This window comes from Callithrix jacchus, chromosome 11 (assembly GCF_049354715.1).
Source record: "Callithrix jacchus isolate 240 chromosome 11, calJac240_pri, whole genome shotgun sequence".
Lineage (NCBI taxonomy): Eukaryota > Metazoa > Chordata > Mammalia > Primates > Cebidae > Callithrix > Callithrix jacchus.
The window spans coordinates 27,835,808-27,853,233 of NC_133512.1; the positions used below are offsets into that span (position 1 = coordinate 27,835,808).

Below are 17,426 nucleotides of genomic sequence, written 5' to 3' on the forward strand. Positions count from 1 at the left end.
TGTATCACTTTAGAGTTTTTAAATACATGCTAAAACAATAGTTTGGATATGTAAATACCTTTGGCCTTTGCAACATTGGAATTCCAACAACAGATGAACTGTATATACCATTTGATGGACATCATCTGTTTGAATAACCTTAGCATTTACAGATTTAATGATATTCCAAGGGTTAATGTGCTACCTTAAAAGGTATGCATGCAAGGGGGAGGTGGGGAGGGATTGCCAGGGGAGAAATACCAAATGTGGGTGAAGGGGAGAAAGCAAACAAAACACACTGCCCTGTGTGTACCTATGCAACTGTACTGCATGCTCTGCACATGTACCCCAAAACCTAAAATGCAATTAAAAAAAAAAATAAATAAAATAAATAAAAAAAAGAAAAAAAAAAGGTATGCATGCAGGCTTTTATGATATGATATGATATGGTATTAGATATTTTTATGAAATATAAATTTATATTTGCTAACACTGTATAGTCTATGTTCAGTTGCCCAACCAGTTATCTTACCACCAAATGATGAGGCAATCCAAAAGTATTAAATCTCAAGCTGACTTTGTTGGAAAGATATTTTTTAAGTTACATACTTTTTAAATCTCATAGAATAATACACATTAAATGCAAAAGTTCATAGAAAACATTACTATAAAAATAAGGCACTACATGGCAGAATTTTAAAACCCTGCTTTATAATTATAGCATCATTAAAATACTGCAGAAAAATCATTGTTATTTTTACTCACTTTATGTGGGAAGTCGAATCTTAAACCATGTGGTAATATTTATAAATATAGGGCTCTGACATCTTTGGATATATATCTGTCAGGTATTAAGTTTACATTATTTTCACAGGCCTTGCATTGTAGGAATTCTTGGTCTAGGAAGTCCTAAGTTAACTCTAAGAGAAACCTGTGAAAACTTGAATTGGTTTCTCCACGAATTATGTGGCATAAAATTAGGGAATCCATGAGCAGAGTTATCTCCCTGACCCACAAGGATATCCCAAGGTTTCTGCTGCTCTTCCAAGAAAGAAATGTAAGTGTACCAATATTCATTTTTTGACTTTCGTTAAACAAAACAGATTTTGATGGGGCCAGCAGCCACTCATAGCCTTCCAAGAAGTCATAAATCTCTTCTGGTCCTCCTCTTACCTAGGCCAACCCAACCTATCTTAACAGCAGCATCCATCAGGACAGCAGGCTCTATCTTTCCCATATGTCTACTTCTACAAGACCCTGTTTCCGACAGTAGATTTACTTGTGTAATGAAGATCTGAGAAGACTGATATAATGGAAAGAGTATGGGACAAATGAACCAAAGAGAAAACCTCAAGAATGCTTCAGAGTGCATCTCAGCATTTCACTAAGCAAACCCAGGAAAGCATGGCTGCATTCCAACAGGCAGCTAGAGCTAAGCAGGGAAGGGACACGAGGCAAAGTCCAACCCAACCAAACTACACGATTAAACTAGCTCAGCTATCCCACTTATCACACACTTACTGACTCCCTAAAAAGTGCTGGCAACATTTGGGTCGAGACACCTCCTGCACCCTAACAGACAGTGCTATGATTTGAATGTCTGTCCCCACTGAAACTCATGTTAAAACTTAATCCAAAATACATCAGTATTAAGAGGTGGGGCCTTTAAGTGGTGACTGGGTCACGAGGGCTATCTATGTCTCCAAAAATGGATTACTCTATGCATGGACTAATGGGTTATATCAAGGGACGGGGTTAGTTATCATGAGTGGGTCTGTTATGAAAGCTAGTCTGGTTCCCTCTTGTGAACTCCTTCACCATGTGATGTACTGTGCTGCCTCCAGACTGTGCAGCACTGGCAATAGAATGCACTAGAACTTGTCCTGGTTTTGTCTTTCATCCTTCGTATCCAAATGACTACCCAGATGGGTCAAGTCTGCTCTCTAAATCTTTAACTTTTGCTCTTCTGTCCTTGCTTTCCCTATTTTCATTGCTTTAGTTCTGCCCCTCATTATTTTGCTTGAATTGGTATAAATTTTCTAACAGGTCTCTCTGCCTCTAATCTCATACCTTTCTAATCTTAAGTATAAATGTGATTTTTTTCTCTTTCAAATCCTTCAAATATAGTTTGACAAATAAATGTCTTCATGACTTATCACCTGTTTACCTCTCTAGACATAGTAACTTTTTTTTTGAGACAGAGTCTCACTCTATTGCTCAGGCCAGAGTGCAGTGGCATGATCTCAGCTCACTGCAACCTCTGACTCCTGGGCTTGTGCCTCAGCCTTCCAAGTATCTGGGACTACAGGTGCATGCTACTGCACCTGGTTCATTTTTATATTTTTAGTAGAGATGGGGTTTTACCACACTGGCCAGGCTGATCTCAAACTCCTGGCCTCAGGAGGTGATCTACCCTCAGCCTCCCAAAGTGCTGGGATTACAGGCATGAGCCACCGTGCCTGGCCAACATAGTAACTCTTAAAGAGTGTCACGCTTTTCTCCTATCTTTGTATGTGCTAAGCTTTTTGCCTTGGGAATACTCTTTCCAAACTTTCTGCTTTGAATGTTCCACATCCCCTAGTGCTAAGATCTATTTCTTCTTAAATACTTAAGTGTAATCACTCTCTTGCCTAGTCTCAGTTGAATAACTTTCCTAATTATACCTCTACAGCACCTTGTACATGTGTCTATCACAACTTTTACTGTTCTCTATTACATGCTTGCTTAATTCAGTTCCTAGAGATCAACTGTCTCATTTCTACATTCGTGGTCTGTAACAATCTACAGAATCAAGTGGTGCTTTATAGTTAGTTGCTGATACAGCAAAGTCACTATATTTTAGTGAGAGTGGAAATCAGCACCCATAATGTTCTCTATTATACCTAGGTTTCTTTAAACAATTCAGCTAAGGTCTTAAATACTATGACTACACCTCATGACTGGAGAGAATATGTTTATTGTTTATACTAGCCACTAACATTATTAAGTGCTTACTATGTGTCTGGTGCTTACATACATGTATTTTTTAATTTAATCCTCACACCAACCCTGATGTAGGCATTAATATCTCTTTTTACAAACAAAGTGGGGGGGGGGGGGCCTTTATCTTGTTCACTGTCCCTAAGACTTTTTCCAGAACTCATGTTCTTATGCTAGGAAACTCGATACCTTTTACATCATGAAAATTGTGGTATTTTTTACTCTTCTTTTCAAAACATAATGAAATGTTACTAAATACAAGCTAAATTTTAAAAGTTATTGATTATGCACTAGCAGTTCACTCCTCCCTGAAACACTTTTTGTTTTGCTTGTTCCACAGAGCTTTATTGTAGGGATGCACACAAAGGACGTCCACTCAATTCCAGTTTCTTGATGGATGTGTTTGTCCTCGCTGTCTTTTGGCATGACTTTGGCTACCACTATCTCAAAGCCCTTCTGAGTGACAGGGACTCGCTATTACCTCAGGGCATACAGACTGGTTTCTGTACACATGCCCTTCATTTCAGCCCGATGCTCCTGACATAAGCTCAGCAATTTTTCTCAGGTTGATTCCCTTGGTCAGGTTCGTTTCTGAGAATGAATCTTAAAAGTGTCCAGCAGGGCCTCCTCATTGCAGAATGGCAATTCAATTTCTCTGTCAATGTCCCCTGGAAAAAGTATTACCAAATCTAGGATATCAATCGTTTTAGTAGCCATGATAAACCCTGATATTCTTGGTGGCCTCAAAGCCATCCTCAAAGCATCGTCTGCTGCACTTCATTGTTCCCTCCAGTGAAGCAATCCCCTCCAGCTGAGAGGAGCCGATGAAGATTTCATCCATGAAGACAACAGATGAGCATTTTCTCTGTCATAACAGAAATTCCCCAATGAATTTTTGTCCCAATTCGGAGCCAGAGACATGAATAAAGGTTTGGTCCTTATGATGAGCCAGAGCCCAGGCCAACAATGTCTTCCAAGCAGCACTCCCTTGGGCTGGGCAATGCCTAGTGCACTTTGAAGAGCTGAGGATGCTTATCAGGCAGCTCAATCACTTCTTTGATCTCCTTGATCTGCCTGTCCAGTCAGTCCGCCAATCATTTCATAAGTTGAATCTGGCACTTTCTTCACCATCATCATTGACACCAATGGGTCCACCTTGTTGGGTAGGATCTTGTATAAAGTGTAGCTATCATTTCTTAGAACCACCCAGGAACTGGGTGTCACATCACTGATGCTGGTATTTTTGTCTACATCTATGACAAACTTGTCCTTGGGATGCACCTGGATCAACACTTTCTTCTTATCCATGGCCTGCACTACTTCCCTGACACAGGAGTTCTGTTCCTGCAGCAGCTATAGCTCCTCTTACACTTTAGCTTTTAGTTCATTCCTGTGCACCTGCTGCCTCCAGAGATTTTGGGTCTTATCATTTACAATCAGCTGCAAATGCACCTGGAGTTCAGAACTGTTCCTTGTGGCTTTCCTCTATCCAACTTATATTGCAGCTGCCCCTAGAGTTCTTCAATCTTGGACAGATAATACCAGCACAGACCTCTGCCTGCCTTTTCCTCCTCCAGTTCCATCTGCTATGGTCCATCAAGTGCCATCTTGTCTTTTCAGTATAGAACGCTGGCATCTTAGCCATCTTGGCACGCTGGCATAGAAGCAGAGGCTTCCCTCCCCAAAATTTAATAGCTGTCAATCATATTTCAATCACAACATTTACATATAGGTTTTACATTAGAAATGTCAAAGTACATCTTTTACTTATGGTTAAGGTAACAAAGAAAGACTTCTTTGCCCATTACTAATATAAGCATTATTACTTATTATACAATTTTTATTAATAATTTTAAATTCAATTTTGTGGGAATGAATATAGAAAAATAAAGAAGCCATAACATTAATTAATTCATGGTATTTTTCAGCATTCAGTTATTTCTTAGTTTTACTGCAATTTATTGTCAACTTCTAGATAGAAGAGAGAATATGACAAATTTCCTTGAAAACATTCTTCTCTTTCTGTTTCCAAATAATAGGATAATTTAGCAAGATCATTTGGACGTTTTATTTATTAAAATATGAATGAGTTTTTCCATTTTAGTTTAGAATACACTAATACAAGTTGTTCCTAATTCATTTCCTCTATGTCTTGTGATTGATGCTTTTGATATCTAATTTAACAGAAAAATATTTTATCTAATAGAGAAAATTAAGATTTTACAGAAAGAGTTGTAGAAACCATGAATAAAGCAATAGAGCCATGATTTTCAATGAAACTCACAAAAATATTTACTATAAAGAAAGAAAATGTAATAAACTAGTGTAATAAAGACCAATATCACCAAATTCCAAAGTCTCTTTTGACCTCTATAAAGGTCTGCTAACTATATTATATGCACATAGGTACTCAAAAACGCTACTAATAATCAAATCTTTTAAGATTCTGGTACCAGGTTTACTGATAACAGGATATAAGCTGAACTGTAAATTTATCAACCATAAATCATTAGTACCTACCAATTTCAACCTACTAAGTCAGAAAAGGAAGGCATGAGAATTCAGTTACAGAACTTTGCCATTTCCAGTGCCAAGACAGGTACCTCACTGTTCAGGTCAGCTAAGAAACACAATGTTAGTTCATAGATAACACTGGTTCACAGACAACAAAATTTTATCATTTAAAATTTTTCATTTATTTCTGGGATGTTAGTTTATGCCATGCTGTTTTTTGTCTCTTTATAAACGAGGAACCAAAAATCTCTCTTATTATTTAGACACTGGTCTAAAATTAAACCAACCCCCCTTAAGTATAGTAATGCTGCATTTTCAACTAAAACTAAGTATTAACGTATCTGGTCTCCTTCAATGCCTTTCATTTTCCACAGAGTATCAGTCACTTTGGAGACCGTGTATTTCACATTTAATACAGGAATTCTGTGATTTAAAAAGAATATTCAGTTTCCTCGCTTAAGCAGGGGATTCACAAAATATGATACTCAAAGAATTATTTGTATAGGTTATTTAGAAAGGTTTACCAGCTATTCTTGACTACGAATCACTACTAGAAGTATATGAAATAGCAATTTCCTCTAAAAAAACTCAAGCAATTTAGTTTTAGAATGCAAAGATCTGGAGAGAAAAGAAAAGTATATAATAAAACAGAGAATTTAACTACTGTTACTCACAACATAGCAAAGAAAAAATCAGAAGTTATACACTTCAGAAAAAAGGGAATAGGCCAAAGAGAAAATGTTGGCATGCTAGAATTTTTTTTTTTTTAACTAAGAAAATACCTGTAACAAGACCAAGGGACACTGAACAAGGGCACTTCACATTTAACCACTCATTGTCAACAGATACTGAGTTTACCTCAGGATGAATCAAAATTGTAAGAAAATGGTCCAAATGAACTAGAAGACTTCCAGCAACTAACAAACTATACTCATATTTAATAAGCACCATTTACTTCTGTGTAGTTTTACATAGTTCTCAGCAATCTGATTTAAATGAGAACTTCCTCTGTGAAAGAATAAGATGTTTTGGATATTATTATCCATACACAGTACTAATGTCAATTAGATGGTAAATTCAATTATTCTTAAATTAAAAACAAAATTCAAGCTTTGTTCAAATATAGCTTATTTTTGGAAAAATTCTCCTCTTCCACTCTCCTAACTTGATACATAAGGTTAGGTAATATTTACATTGGATTTACAGTCTTTTTCATTTAAAACAATATCAGCATTGCTACAAGGTATTAATTTAAGTGATTATTCTTAAACTTCATCATACCCGAACTTAACTATGTCTGCAAGTCAAATAAGCTTTGAAAAGGAACCTGCCATTTTCATTAACTCATTCAGACTGTAATCTTTGACATACATAGGGCAGATATGCTGAGGCTGGCCCTCAGTCCTTTTGGGGCTACATTCTAGTAAAGTGTCTAGTGGGTGAGAACTGAAATAACTATGTAACATTTAAAACAAATTAAGACTTGCACTAAGAAACCAAAACCTACATGTTATGTAAAATGACCTTTTTAATGTTGTTTCTGCTATCACAAAAAACCAGTTATACCATTATTTATATTTCAATCACAACATTGCTCTTAAAACACAATCTATAATCCATCTTGCAACCAGATCTGAAAAACACATATTAAGACTATGCTTAGTCTATTTCTCTGACAAAAAGCCAAAAGTAAAACAGAATTTTACTTTCTCCTAAACATTCTGGCAAGAAAAAAAAAAAGCCAGATCAAGGTAAGATGAGGATTCAAAATTGGCAATAAATCCATTATGGACAAAGAGTGGCACTAAAGTGAAATTTCAGAACATATTGCTTTCCATATATGCACATGTGATCTTATTTGAATATGAGTATTTACAAAGATTCTAGAAAGCAAAAACCAACTTGATAACCCAGGCTTTCAATCTTTATTGTGTCCCCCATAACAATTAGTTGTCAGTAGTTTCAGCTAAATATTTAAGTATCTATTGTGATTTTATGTCTTACTTATACTATTCAGTGTTTGCATAATAGATTTACAAATATTTTAAGAGACATTATATAGAATATTACTTGTATTTTCCAGAATAACGACTTTAACTTTGAGTAAAAACTGGAGCATTTGGGCTTTAAAAACTTTTTTCCTCCTTATTCGTAAGCTGCTCTTTTTAGGAAGTCACTGATAGAGATTGAATTTGAAGTAAAAATGCCAACGTTTGTAAATTTTGTCAAAAAGGGATTGCTACAAACAGATTTAAGTGAATACTGTTTCAGAGAAATATAATAATCAAGTAGCACTTGACACTGACAAACAATGAACTTTCTTTAAAACCACAGGAGCTTCTATTGTAGCAGATGCAGCACAGAATCTTATGACAAAGAGGGGCCAAACAGTGAATTTAAGCCAATATAGTTTAAAAAGTAAACAAGTCAAATATTAAATTGGTGCAAAAGTAATGGTGGTTTTTGCAATGACTTTTGCATCAACCTATCAGAAAATCAACTTCCAGGAGAATACAGTTAATCCCCATAGTTGTATAAATATCTTCCTTTAAGAACGGAAGACAACAAAGTAATTCTCATCATAACAGTTTATCAGTAACAGAAAATGAATCAATTATTCACATTCTAAGAGGTTTAACTTGAGGGGATTGGGCAGGAGGATATGAAAGCTTACAAAATCAAAATTGTAAAATAAAACAAATTCAAATTAAGACTTCATGGTAACAGAAAAAATTTAGAAAAAGAATAGTTTCCTTAAAGGAAGAATATTTTCCACAGCTAGTTAAAAAGCACCTATTAAACTGTGCTGTCAGCTGTCACAATGGAGATTTTGGATTCCTTTAGCAATTGCAGCATAACAAAAGGCATTTCACAGCATAACTTTAGGGAAAATGTTATCTGAGCTGGAATCATACAGAAAGTAATTAAAAACCCTTTTAATTCTTTATAATACACAAATTTTTCTGGGTAGCAGCAGATGCTCCTGTACTTGCCCTTTTAAAAAATATGAAACAGAAGCAAGAAAGTAGGGGAACAAATTTAGAGAAAATTAAGAGTAGCAGCGTTAAATAAAACAGCAATTTCTTAAAAACATTAGGAGTAAAGAAAGATTAAAATAAAGAAACAGTACTTACTGTGCAACTTTCAGTTATACCAAGTAAAGTGCACTGCCTATTCATTGATAACATTTTCCCTATGTTGACAACACAAAACCTACTTATCGATATTTTTGATATAAAAAAAAGACATTCACTATCATAGCCCTGACAACTCTTCCAGTATTTTTAACCATTCAGATGTATATGTGGGAAAATTTATTCACATATTTTTGTTTAACACATTTCTATACAAACTGAATTTAAAAGTGTCTATAACATTTTCAATTACAGTAATAACACATGAATAAATTATAAACAAAATATTCATATCTGCTTTAAAAAATCATTTATCAAATGCTAACTTCCAGATTATCTGGAAAATTAAAGATGCAAATTGCTAAAAATCTGGGATCCCAATTAAATTCCAATTTTTAAAGGTATATAAAATCTCCTCAAATTATTCCAAGTTCCATTTCAGAAAATTTTATTTTACCCTTAAGCTTACAGCCCGCTAAACATTTTACAATGTGAGAGAACTGCCTGGAGATGCAAAGCACAATAAAATAATTACGTGAAAAGACCAAACAAAAGATACCCGTTAAAACAGAGTTATTGTAGCTGGCAGCACTTAAAACTGGTAATCTGTATTTTTTTTTTAAATTGCATAGCTGCAAGATGATTCACTGCTGATTAACTGTTGAGCAGTTTTAAGAGGTTAAGTATATTTAATAAACTGCAATTCAGTAGAGTATTCTATATTTAATTAAAATGTAATTATATAATGTGATTTACTCTTTGGACTGCATTCTGATATTAAACCTTTAATTCAAAAAGATTAACATAGCTTTCCTATGTAGAAGTCTATTTTCCACTCTTGAGGGGGAAAATGGAAGAACCTGAAATCATGGCGTACATTCAGAGAATGTTTTTACTGCTTGATTAAATTTCTTGGTTTCACATTTAAGACTTTAATTTATAAGAAGTAAATTATATGCTTCGCAATTTAAGAACAGATGAATGCAGAAACATTATGTTGGGGAAAACAAAGAGATCCCAAACTAAACAACAAAACAAATCAAAACATAACTAGTTGTGCGGCTCTGGAGAACTTAATAAAAAGTAAATCAACTTTTAAATCAGTTAACTTTGGCGTCTGAATACAAAATGTTTATCAGTATTACCTACGTAGATAACTATTAAGGGATGTGCAGCATTTTCAAAATCCCTGTGTGTCCTTTATATGCATGTTTGGTACACTGAGTTCTGTGGTCACTGTCCTCTCTTCAGCAGGAGTTTTGTCTTTCCCCGGTACGACTGTCCATCTCTGTATTACCAAGTCCTCACAAAACTCAGATTTCTGGCTGAGTATGCCTGTGTTTTTGTTTCTCCAGAGACAATATCTTCATATCCTCTTGGTTTTTCAAGCATCTTGTAAAGACAAGAAAACCTGTGTAAAAATAGATTTTCCCATGAACACTGCTGTAGTTACTATAAGTTTTCATACCCGTACTATCCTGAAAACTCATGAAGTCAGTGATCTGGAGAAGAGATTAAGACACAGGAGGATCAATTATAGTTTAGTCATAAAAAATACATAACGAAGTCATCCCCCCTTTCAGAATAAGGACTACAGCAAAGTAAAAAATGTATACATATGGAGTTCTAAAAACCCCAAAATAAGTTCAGCAATTTTCTAACTAATCAAGACCACAAATATTCATGCCTCTCTATTTTGGGTTATTAAATTCTTATGCTGAAGAATATCAGAAATGTTGAGCTTTGTGGCTACACAGTGCCTTAAATAATGTTTTAACAACACTGAATCCTCCTCAAATCCATATACCTTTAATCTAGGACAACTAAAATGCATACAAAAATTTATCACTTGATAAATAAGAAAAGTCAGGACAGAAGCAAAGATGTGCAAGAGTAAAGATACTCCATGTCTATAAATCCTCAGAAATAACTCTTCAAGACCCACAGCAGCAGACTCCACTGGTTCAGATTTCTGTAGATAACCTGATTAACAGTTCATCCTGCCCCATGTAGTGGGCTGGTTTCAAACTCAAGTTCTATATATGAAAACAAACAAATAAGCAAATATAACACTGATAACATAACATAAGAAAATGGGAATGCTGTTGAAGATCAACAGACATATGCATTTCAGCTGTGAGATCATATCCCATAAGCTCACTGCGACACTAAGGAAACATTTAGGTGATGAGAGAAAAAAAAATTTATACCATGTAATTCCACCTTACAAAAAAAAGTTTATCAGCTCTGTGGTCTGAATGTTTGTGTACTCCCCAAATTGCTACGTTGCAACCTCATCTGCAGTGCTATAGTATTAAGAGGTAGGGCCTTTGGGACATGATTAGGTGATTAGCTCATGAATGTTAGTATGCGTACAGAAGCCTGAGGGAGTCTGTTGTCCCACCATGTGAGGACACAAAGAAGGTGCCATAAATGAGGAATGAGCCCTCATCAGACACCAAATCTACTGGCTGGCACCTTGATCTTAGACTTCCCAGCTTCCAGAACTGTGAGCATTAAATTTATGTCATGTATAAATTGCTCATCTAAGGTATTTTTTTTACAGTAGCCCAAAATACACTAAGACTCTAATAAGACAAATTTTACCTATAGGTGAAGGATTTAGATGTATTACTTTGGCATGTAAAATACTAAGATAAAAAATCTCTCATTTTCTTAGCATCAGTTTTCAGTACCTCTCTTAAAATGCTTCTATAATTTTAGCCACAGTTTTATTGTCTCAAATATAAGGTGACAATGAAGGCATTCCAAACCTTTTCTATAGTGAAATAAAAACATATGAGCACATATATTAAAAATACCACTCCACCACTATACTACTCTTACCCAGCATTCTTACTTCTGTTCACATTTATTTATTTATTTATTTAGACAGGGATTTGCTCAGTCACCCAGGCAGGAGTGCTCTATGTATCCATGTATGTATGTATGTATGTATGTATGTATCTATCTATCTATCTATCTATCTATCTATCTATCTATCTATCTATCTAGACAGGGATTTGCTCAGTCACCCAGGCAGGAGTGCACTGGTGTGTTTATAGCTTACTGCAGCCTCAAACTCCTGGTCTCAAGCAATCCTCTCGCCTCAGCCGCCCAAAGTCCTGGGATTACAGGTGTGAGCCACAATCAGCCTCAATTCATATTTTAAACGTGTCAAGGCATGATTTACAGTAAAGGTTAAAAATGTGATAGTCTTTTAGTACTCTAATTTACCAAGTCTTTTACATTTCACACGCACATGCATAGTCTTATGACACTCACCTGTAGTTCTCATTTCAGGTGCTATTGCTGTTATTACTCAAATCTTCTCTGTCAATATTCTAATCTGCTACTCTTAAATCATCTTCCACCAATACCGCAACAGAATTTCTTGACTGTGTTTCTTACCTTAATACTTTTATTCTCAAAATTAAGGAAAGTTACTGAAATGAAATGAGGGGACCAGCACAGGACTAGACTTCAGGATATCATCTGGTCTAGTTCCCTGTCAACAATCTCAGCCTCCCAGAAAAGCCTGCCGTTACTGTCATGAGTCCCTGAACAAAGAGACTCTAACTCCTGAAGCAATTCTAGGATTAGCTAAAATGCTCTGTCTTATTATAACAATCCAATGCTTTACATCATCTCTGCAATTCTTCTCATAATAGCTTTTAATATATACGAAGATAGCAATTAAGCTAACCTTTATTTTTTCAAAGCTAAGTGATACCAATTTAATGTACTTCATGAAATACGAAAAAAAAAAGGTCCTATGAAAATACCCAATTGAGGTTATCAATTTGCATTTTCAGATAATGCAGAACCATGAAAAACTTAAATCAGCAGAACAAAACTAGTTCTTTTGTCAGTTTTAAAATGCAACTTTATTTTCTACCTACTATATAGACAGGCACTTTATTACATGCTAAAGATGCAAAAGTAAATGGTTAAATTGAATAAACTTATGATGCAACTTTTTGAAAAAAATGTTCCTACCTAAAAAAAGCAAAATTGCTAAGAACAGTCTTTGGAACCAGAATGCCTTGGTTCAAATTTCAACCTCACCCACAAACTAGTTATGTGACCTTGAAAAATCAAGTTTCTTAGCCTCTCTATACTTAATTTCTTCATTTGCGTAATAGAAATGGTAATGGTACCGAGCTCAAAAGGGTTATTGTAACAATTAGATGAGTTACTAATAGATGTAAAATGCTTACAACAACAACTGGCATATAATACTAAATGATAAGAATTATTATTTTTTGGTTTGTTTATTTTTGAGAGAATCTCGCTTTGTCACCCAGGCTGGAGTGCACTGACATGATCTCAGCTCACTGTAATCTCCACTTCCTGGGTTCAAGTCATTCTTGTGCCTCAGCTGCCTGAGTAGCTGGGATTGTAAGTGTGCACCACCACGCCTGGCTAATTTTTGTATTTTTAGTAGAGACAGAGTTTTTTTTATTTGTCCAGGATGGTCTTGAACTCTTGGTCTCAAGTGGTCCACCTGCCTTAGGCCTCCCAAAGTGCTGAGATTACAGGCGTGAGCTCAACCAACAATTAGAATTATACAATATTTTTAATGTAAATTTTTCTATGCAGTAGCCTAAGTGTCTGAATCATACATACACACACTCATGCACCTCAATGAGTAAATTAATAAATAAAAATGGTTTAGAATGTGTAATGTGGTTAACACTTTAAAAAATAATTACAAAAAAAATTACCTATAAAACAGGAAGTTGATGCTTAATCTGAAGGGTGCTCAGGGCAAGATCTATTTACTTCAAACCATTCATCTATGCAGCTAGAAAGGAACAAAACCAGAAAAATTGAGATACTTTATTAATTATTTATATCATGAAATACTTACTTGACTTTATGTTTTTGCAGGAAAAAATCAGTATTTTAAATTATATTTGGCATACATAAATAACAGATAAGAATGTTTATGTTTTGATTATTCTCAGTGATTAAGAAAAAAAAAAACCTTTGCAAACTTATGCTACAAAGCACTTCAAAATTCAAACAGAACTACTCCTAAAAGACAATCTGAAGAACTACCACTTGACCAATATCAAAACTGAATGACAAATTTGGATAATTTATCTTGTTCATAAATGACATTATCAAACTGTTCATGTCACCTATAAATGTAATAGAAAATAGCTTTTAAATTTTAATCCTTGCCAATAGTTCACATTTTAAAGCTATATTTATATGATTATTGAATATTTAAATTCTATCCCACTATGTAATACATATACATACACAAATAAATATATCATAATTCATTTGCATTTGTGAAGTAGTTCATAATCTTATTTTATTAGAAGTTAAATATTCGGGTGCACATGATCATCATCATTGTAGATCTGCACTGTCCAATAGAGTAGACAAGAGCCACACACTGGTTACTTAAGATTAAATAAAAGGGGGGAACTAGGATAGCAGCGGGTGGGGAGGGATAACATGCCGCGAAATACCAGATATAGGTGATGGGGGGGAAAAGGCAGCAAACCATCTTGCCATGTATGTACCTATGCAACAATCTTGCATGATCTGCACATGTACCCCAGAACCTAAAGTACAATTAAAAAAAAAAAAATTAAAAAAAAAGAAAAAAATCCAGTTCCTCAGTCACACTAGCCACATTTCTTTTTTTTTTTTTTCCTTTTGTTTCTTTTTCCCCTGCAGTGTATACACTAGCACATTTCAAGTGTTCAACAGCAACAAGGCTCATGACTACTCTAGTGGACAGCACAGATATAGAACATTTCTATCATGGTAGAAAGTTCTATTTCAAAGTACCATGATAGATGACAAAACTCAAGGTCTGGTAACTAGCTATTACTTGCCCAGCAGCTAGCAAGTTATCCAAGAAGGATTCAACCTGTTCAACATCTTCACTGGTGACATATTTCAAATTTGCATATGCCACAAAGCTACAAGGCTTAGTTAATATGCTGAAGGGCAAAATCCACATTTATCTCCCTCATATCCAAATACGTTGGTTTGGTACGTAAAAGTAATAGATTAAATTAGAAAGAAAAAAGGTAGAGTACCACATCAACAGGTTCTTTCAAATAACTAAATTTCAGTTGCCATGAAGATGTTTGTTCTCTAAATAAATGCCCAGTTTGGCTTAAAACATTGTTTTCAGCCTGCTCTCTACCACTTGGCACTGGAAGTTCCACTGCCAGAAAACCTCTTAAAATGAAATTCTGATAATCAAACAAAATACTCCAGATGTGTTCATTCATAATACATCTGAATAGCATCTATCTGCAATCTATCATTAGTACTCCTTATTTTACAACCATGTAATTTTGGTTCATCATGAGAAAGTAATCATTTAAAACCCCAGGTCCTCTTCTCATAAACTTCTATCAATCCACATATGTTCTGTTCTAAGCTATATTCATTTGTTATTTACATTACTATAGTCCCTTTTCTCAGCCCCAGTAGGAAAACACTATCCTCACTTTGGTACTTTTCATTCTTAGGCATCTTCTTACTGTGTATAACTATGTATGTGTATATTCTAAAACAACATGTAGTACTGCCTCTATGTTTAAAATTTTATATAAATTCTACCATAAAACACCATTATGCTTTTTGTAACTTGCTTTTTTTTTTGCTCAATTTGAGATGTGCAATTATTAGTAAGTCTCTTGTTTTTACATTTTTGTTTTTTGTTTGTTTTTTTGAGACAGTGTCTTGCTCTGTCACCCAGGCTGGAGTGCAGTGGTGCCAACTCGGCTTACTGAAAACTCTGACTCCCAGGTTCAAGTGATTCTCCTACCTCAGCCTCCAAGTAGCTGGGATTACAGGCGCCTGCCACCACACCCAGCTAATTTCTGTTTATTTATTTATTTTTTTTAGTAGAGACGGAGTTTCTCCATGTTGGTCAGGCTGGTCTTGAACTCCTGACCTCAGGCGATCCACCTGCCTTGGCCTCCCAAAGTGCTGGGATTACAGCATGAGCCACCGCGCCCAGCCTGTTTTTACATTTTCATTGTGCACAGCATTCCATTATATTAATATATATAATTTATATATACATTCTTTTACTAATGGGTATTTTCAATGATGCTATGAACATTCTTTGAGGTTAAGGAGTTTGCGCCCAAATAGAAGTTAATTTCCTCACTAATCACACTGTTTCAAATAACTTTAAAAAAACCACAGCAAGACTTTCTCAGTAAAAGCAGCATAGTGTTGATTTAGCTAGCAGAAGCTCCTTAACGCCTTCTGGATCTGCATTTTGAATAGTGGCACTGTCTTAGAGCAAAAGATCAAGAGTTTCTCTAGGGCATATATGTAGAGGTGGAATTACTGAGTTGTAGCATATGTACTGCACACAGCTTTATCTACTATGTGCAGTACACATGTACTGCATCCAGGGTTATCTACGAAATACATCTATTTGTATTTATTGGCCAACTGGGGGTCCTTTTTTTTCTGAACTGACTGATAGTTTTCTAAGAAGCTATCATCCAGGTATTTTAGTTAGAATACAGAGGTTTTTGATCAACACTGCTTTCCACAAAATGAAAGTTAAAAGTAACAGGGCTTGGGGGAAAATTCAGGTTAAAGGCAGACTACTCAAATAACACAATTTCATAATCAGAACAAAGACATGCTCATTCCCAATCAATAAAACACTACTGCAAACACATACTTTTTAATGGTGAAGCTAGCTTTACAGAAAGAGGATTAAGGTAGGAATGAGACTGCTGAGTTATGAAGAAAAAGCTAATGCACAAAATGTGAGAACTGTGAAATAAGGACTCCACAACAAAGTCCATGGTCTAATGAAACTAAGAATAAGAACATGGGGAAATGGGTATACCGTATTCTTACACAGCTCACTGTGTTAGCATATATGCTTTCATCTGCTGTTATCTGATGATGCAGAACATTAATGTGCTGGAAAATCTTATATAGAACCAGTAAGATCATGTTACTATATTGTCTTCACTCTCCCATTTACCAACTGCAATGAGTTCACTGCATTACAGAGAGTCACAGAAGGAGAACATTATTTCCAATACCAAACCTCTTTTATTATGTGTGCTGAAAAACAATCCTAGTCTGAGGCCTAGTTTTTTACTTTTTTGCAGTGTCATAATACAAGTAAGTTTTAAATTTTAATATAGCCAAATTTATCAATCTTGAAATTACTTCTTGGGAGCAGGCGTATCCTAGACAAAAAATAATTTCCTATCAAGAGGTCAAAAACATTTCTACTATTTTCTTTCCTCATCAATTTAGATTTTGGTTCTCAGAGGCAGGCATTTAGTCAACCTGGAATCAACTTTTATGTCAAATGCAAGATAAGGACTGAACAGTTTTTCCATATCAATAACCAATTGATCCCAGCACCATTTACTGAATAGTTCATTCTTTCTCTCTCATACTGTAATTCCATCTCTGGCAAATCAATATTTTTTCGTTTATTCAACAAACATTTATATAGCATCTATTATGCATGTGCCAGCACTTTCCAAAACTTAACTCGTTTATACCCTTATAACTTACGAAGCTGTTTCTACTGTCCTCATTTTATGAACCAAGAGAGAGAAAAACTTGACCAAGATCACATAGAGAATTAGTGAAGGAGCTGGGATTCAAATGCTGAGTGTCTTGACTTCAAAGTCCATGCTCTTAACTCCCATGCTATGTGGTCTCTCCAGACAGGCACAGGTGTTTATGGACTCCATTCCATTCCATTGGCTCACCTGTGCCATTTCCATACTGTCTTAATATGGTCTTATAATAAATCTGTACAGGACAAGCCTCACCAACATGGTGTTC

General features: G+C 35.1%; 1 protein-coding gene and 1 pseudogene across 5 annotated transcripts in view; both read right to left on the minus strand.

The window, feature by feature from the left end:
* Positions 1-4,463, minus strand: part of LOC144578340 (26S proteasome regulatory subunit 8-like) — a 28,390-nt pseudogene extending 23,927 nt beyond the window's left edge. The window contains exon 1 of the transcript XR_013523902.1: positions 1-4,463. This exon is cut by the window's left edge and continues 23,927 nt beyond it. The product of XR_013523902.1 is annotated as a 26S proteasome regulatory subunit 8-like (transcript).
* ZNRF2 (zinc and ring finger 2) overlaps positions 1-17,426 on the minus strand; it is a 101,787-nt gene that overhangs the window by 2,657 nt on the left and 81,704 nt on the right. Inside the window, exons 5-6 of one of the 4 annotated variants that reach the window (XR_008473330.2) lie at positions 13,334-13,413; positions 1-10,017 (exon numbers count right to left, since the gene is read on the minus strand). The exon at positions 1-10,017 is cut by the window's left edge and continues 2,657 nt beyond it. Coding sequence is in view for 3 of the 4 variants with exons in the window: in XM_035253526.3 (XP_035109417.1) it covers positions 13,356-13,413 (58 nt within the window). In the remaining variant the exon portion in view is untranslated. Of the gene's footprint in view, positions 10,109-13,333; positions 13,414-17,426 lie in introns of all 4 variants that reach the window. The other 3 variants (XM_035253526.3, XM_035253523.3, XM_035253525.3) reach the window with 3 other exon arrangements.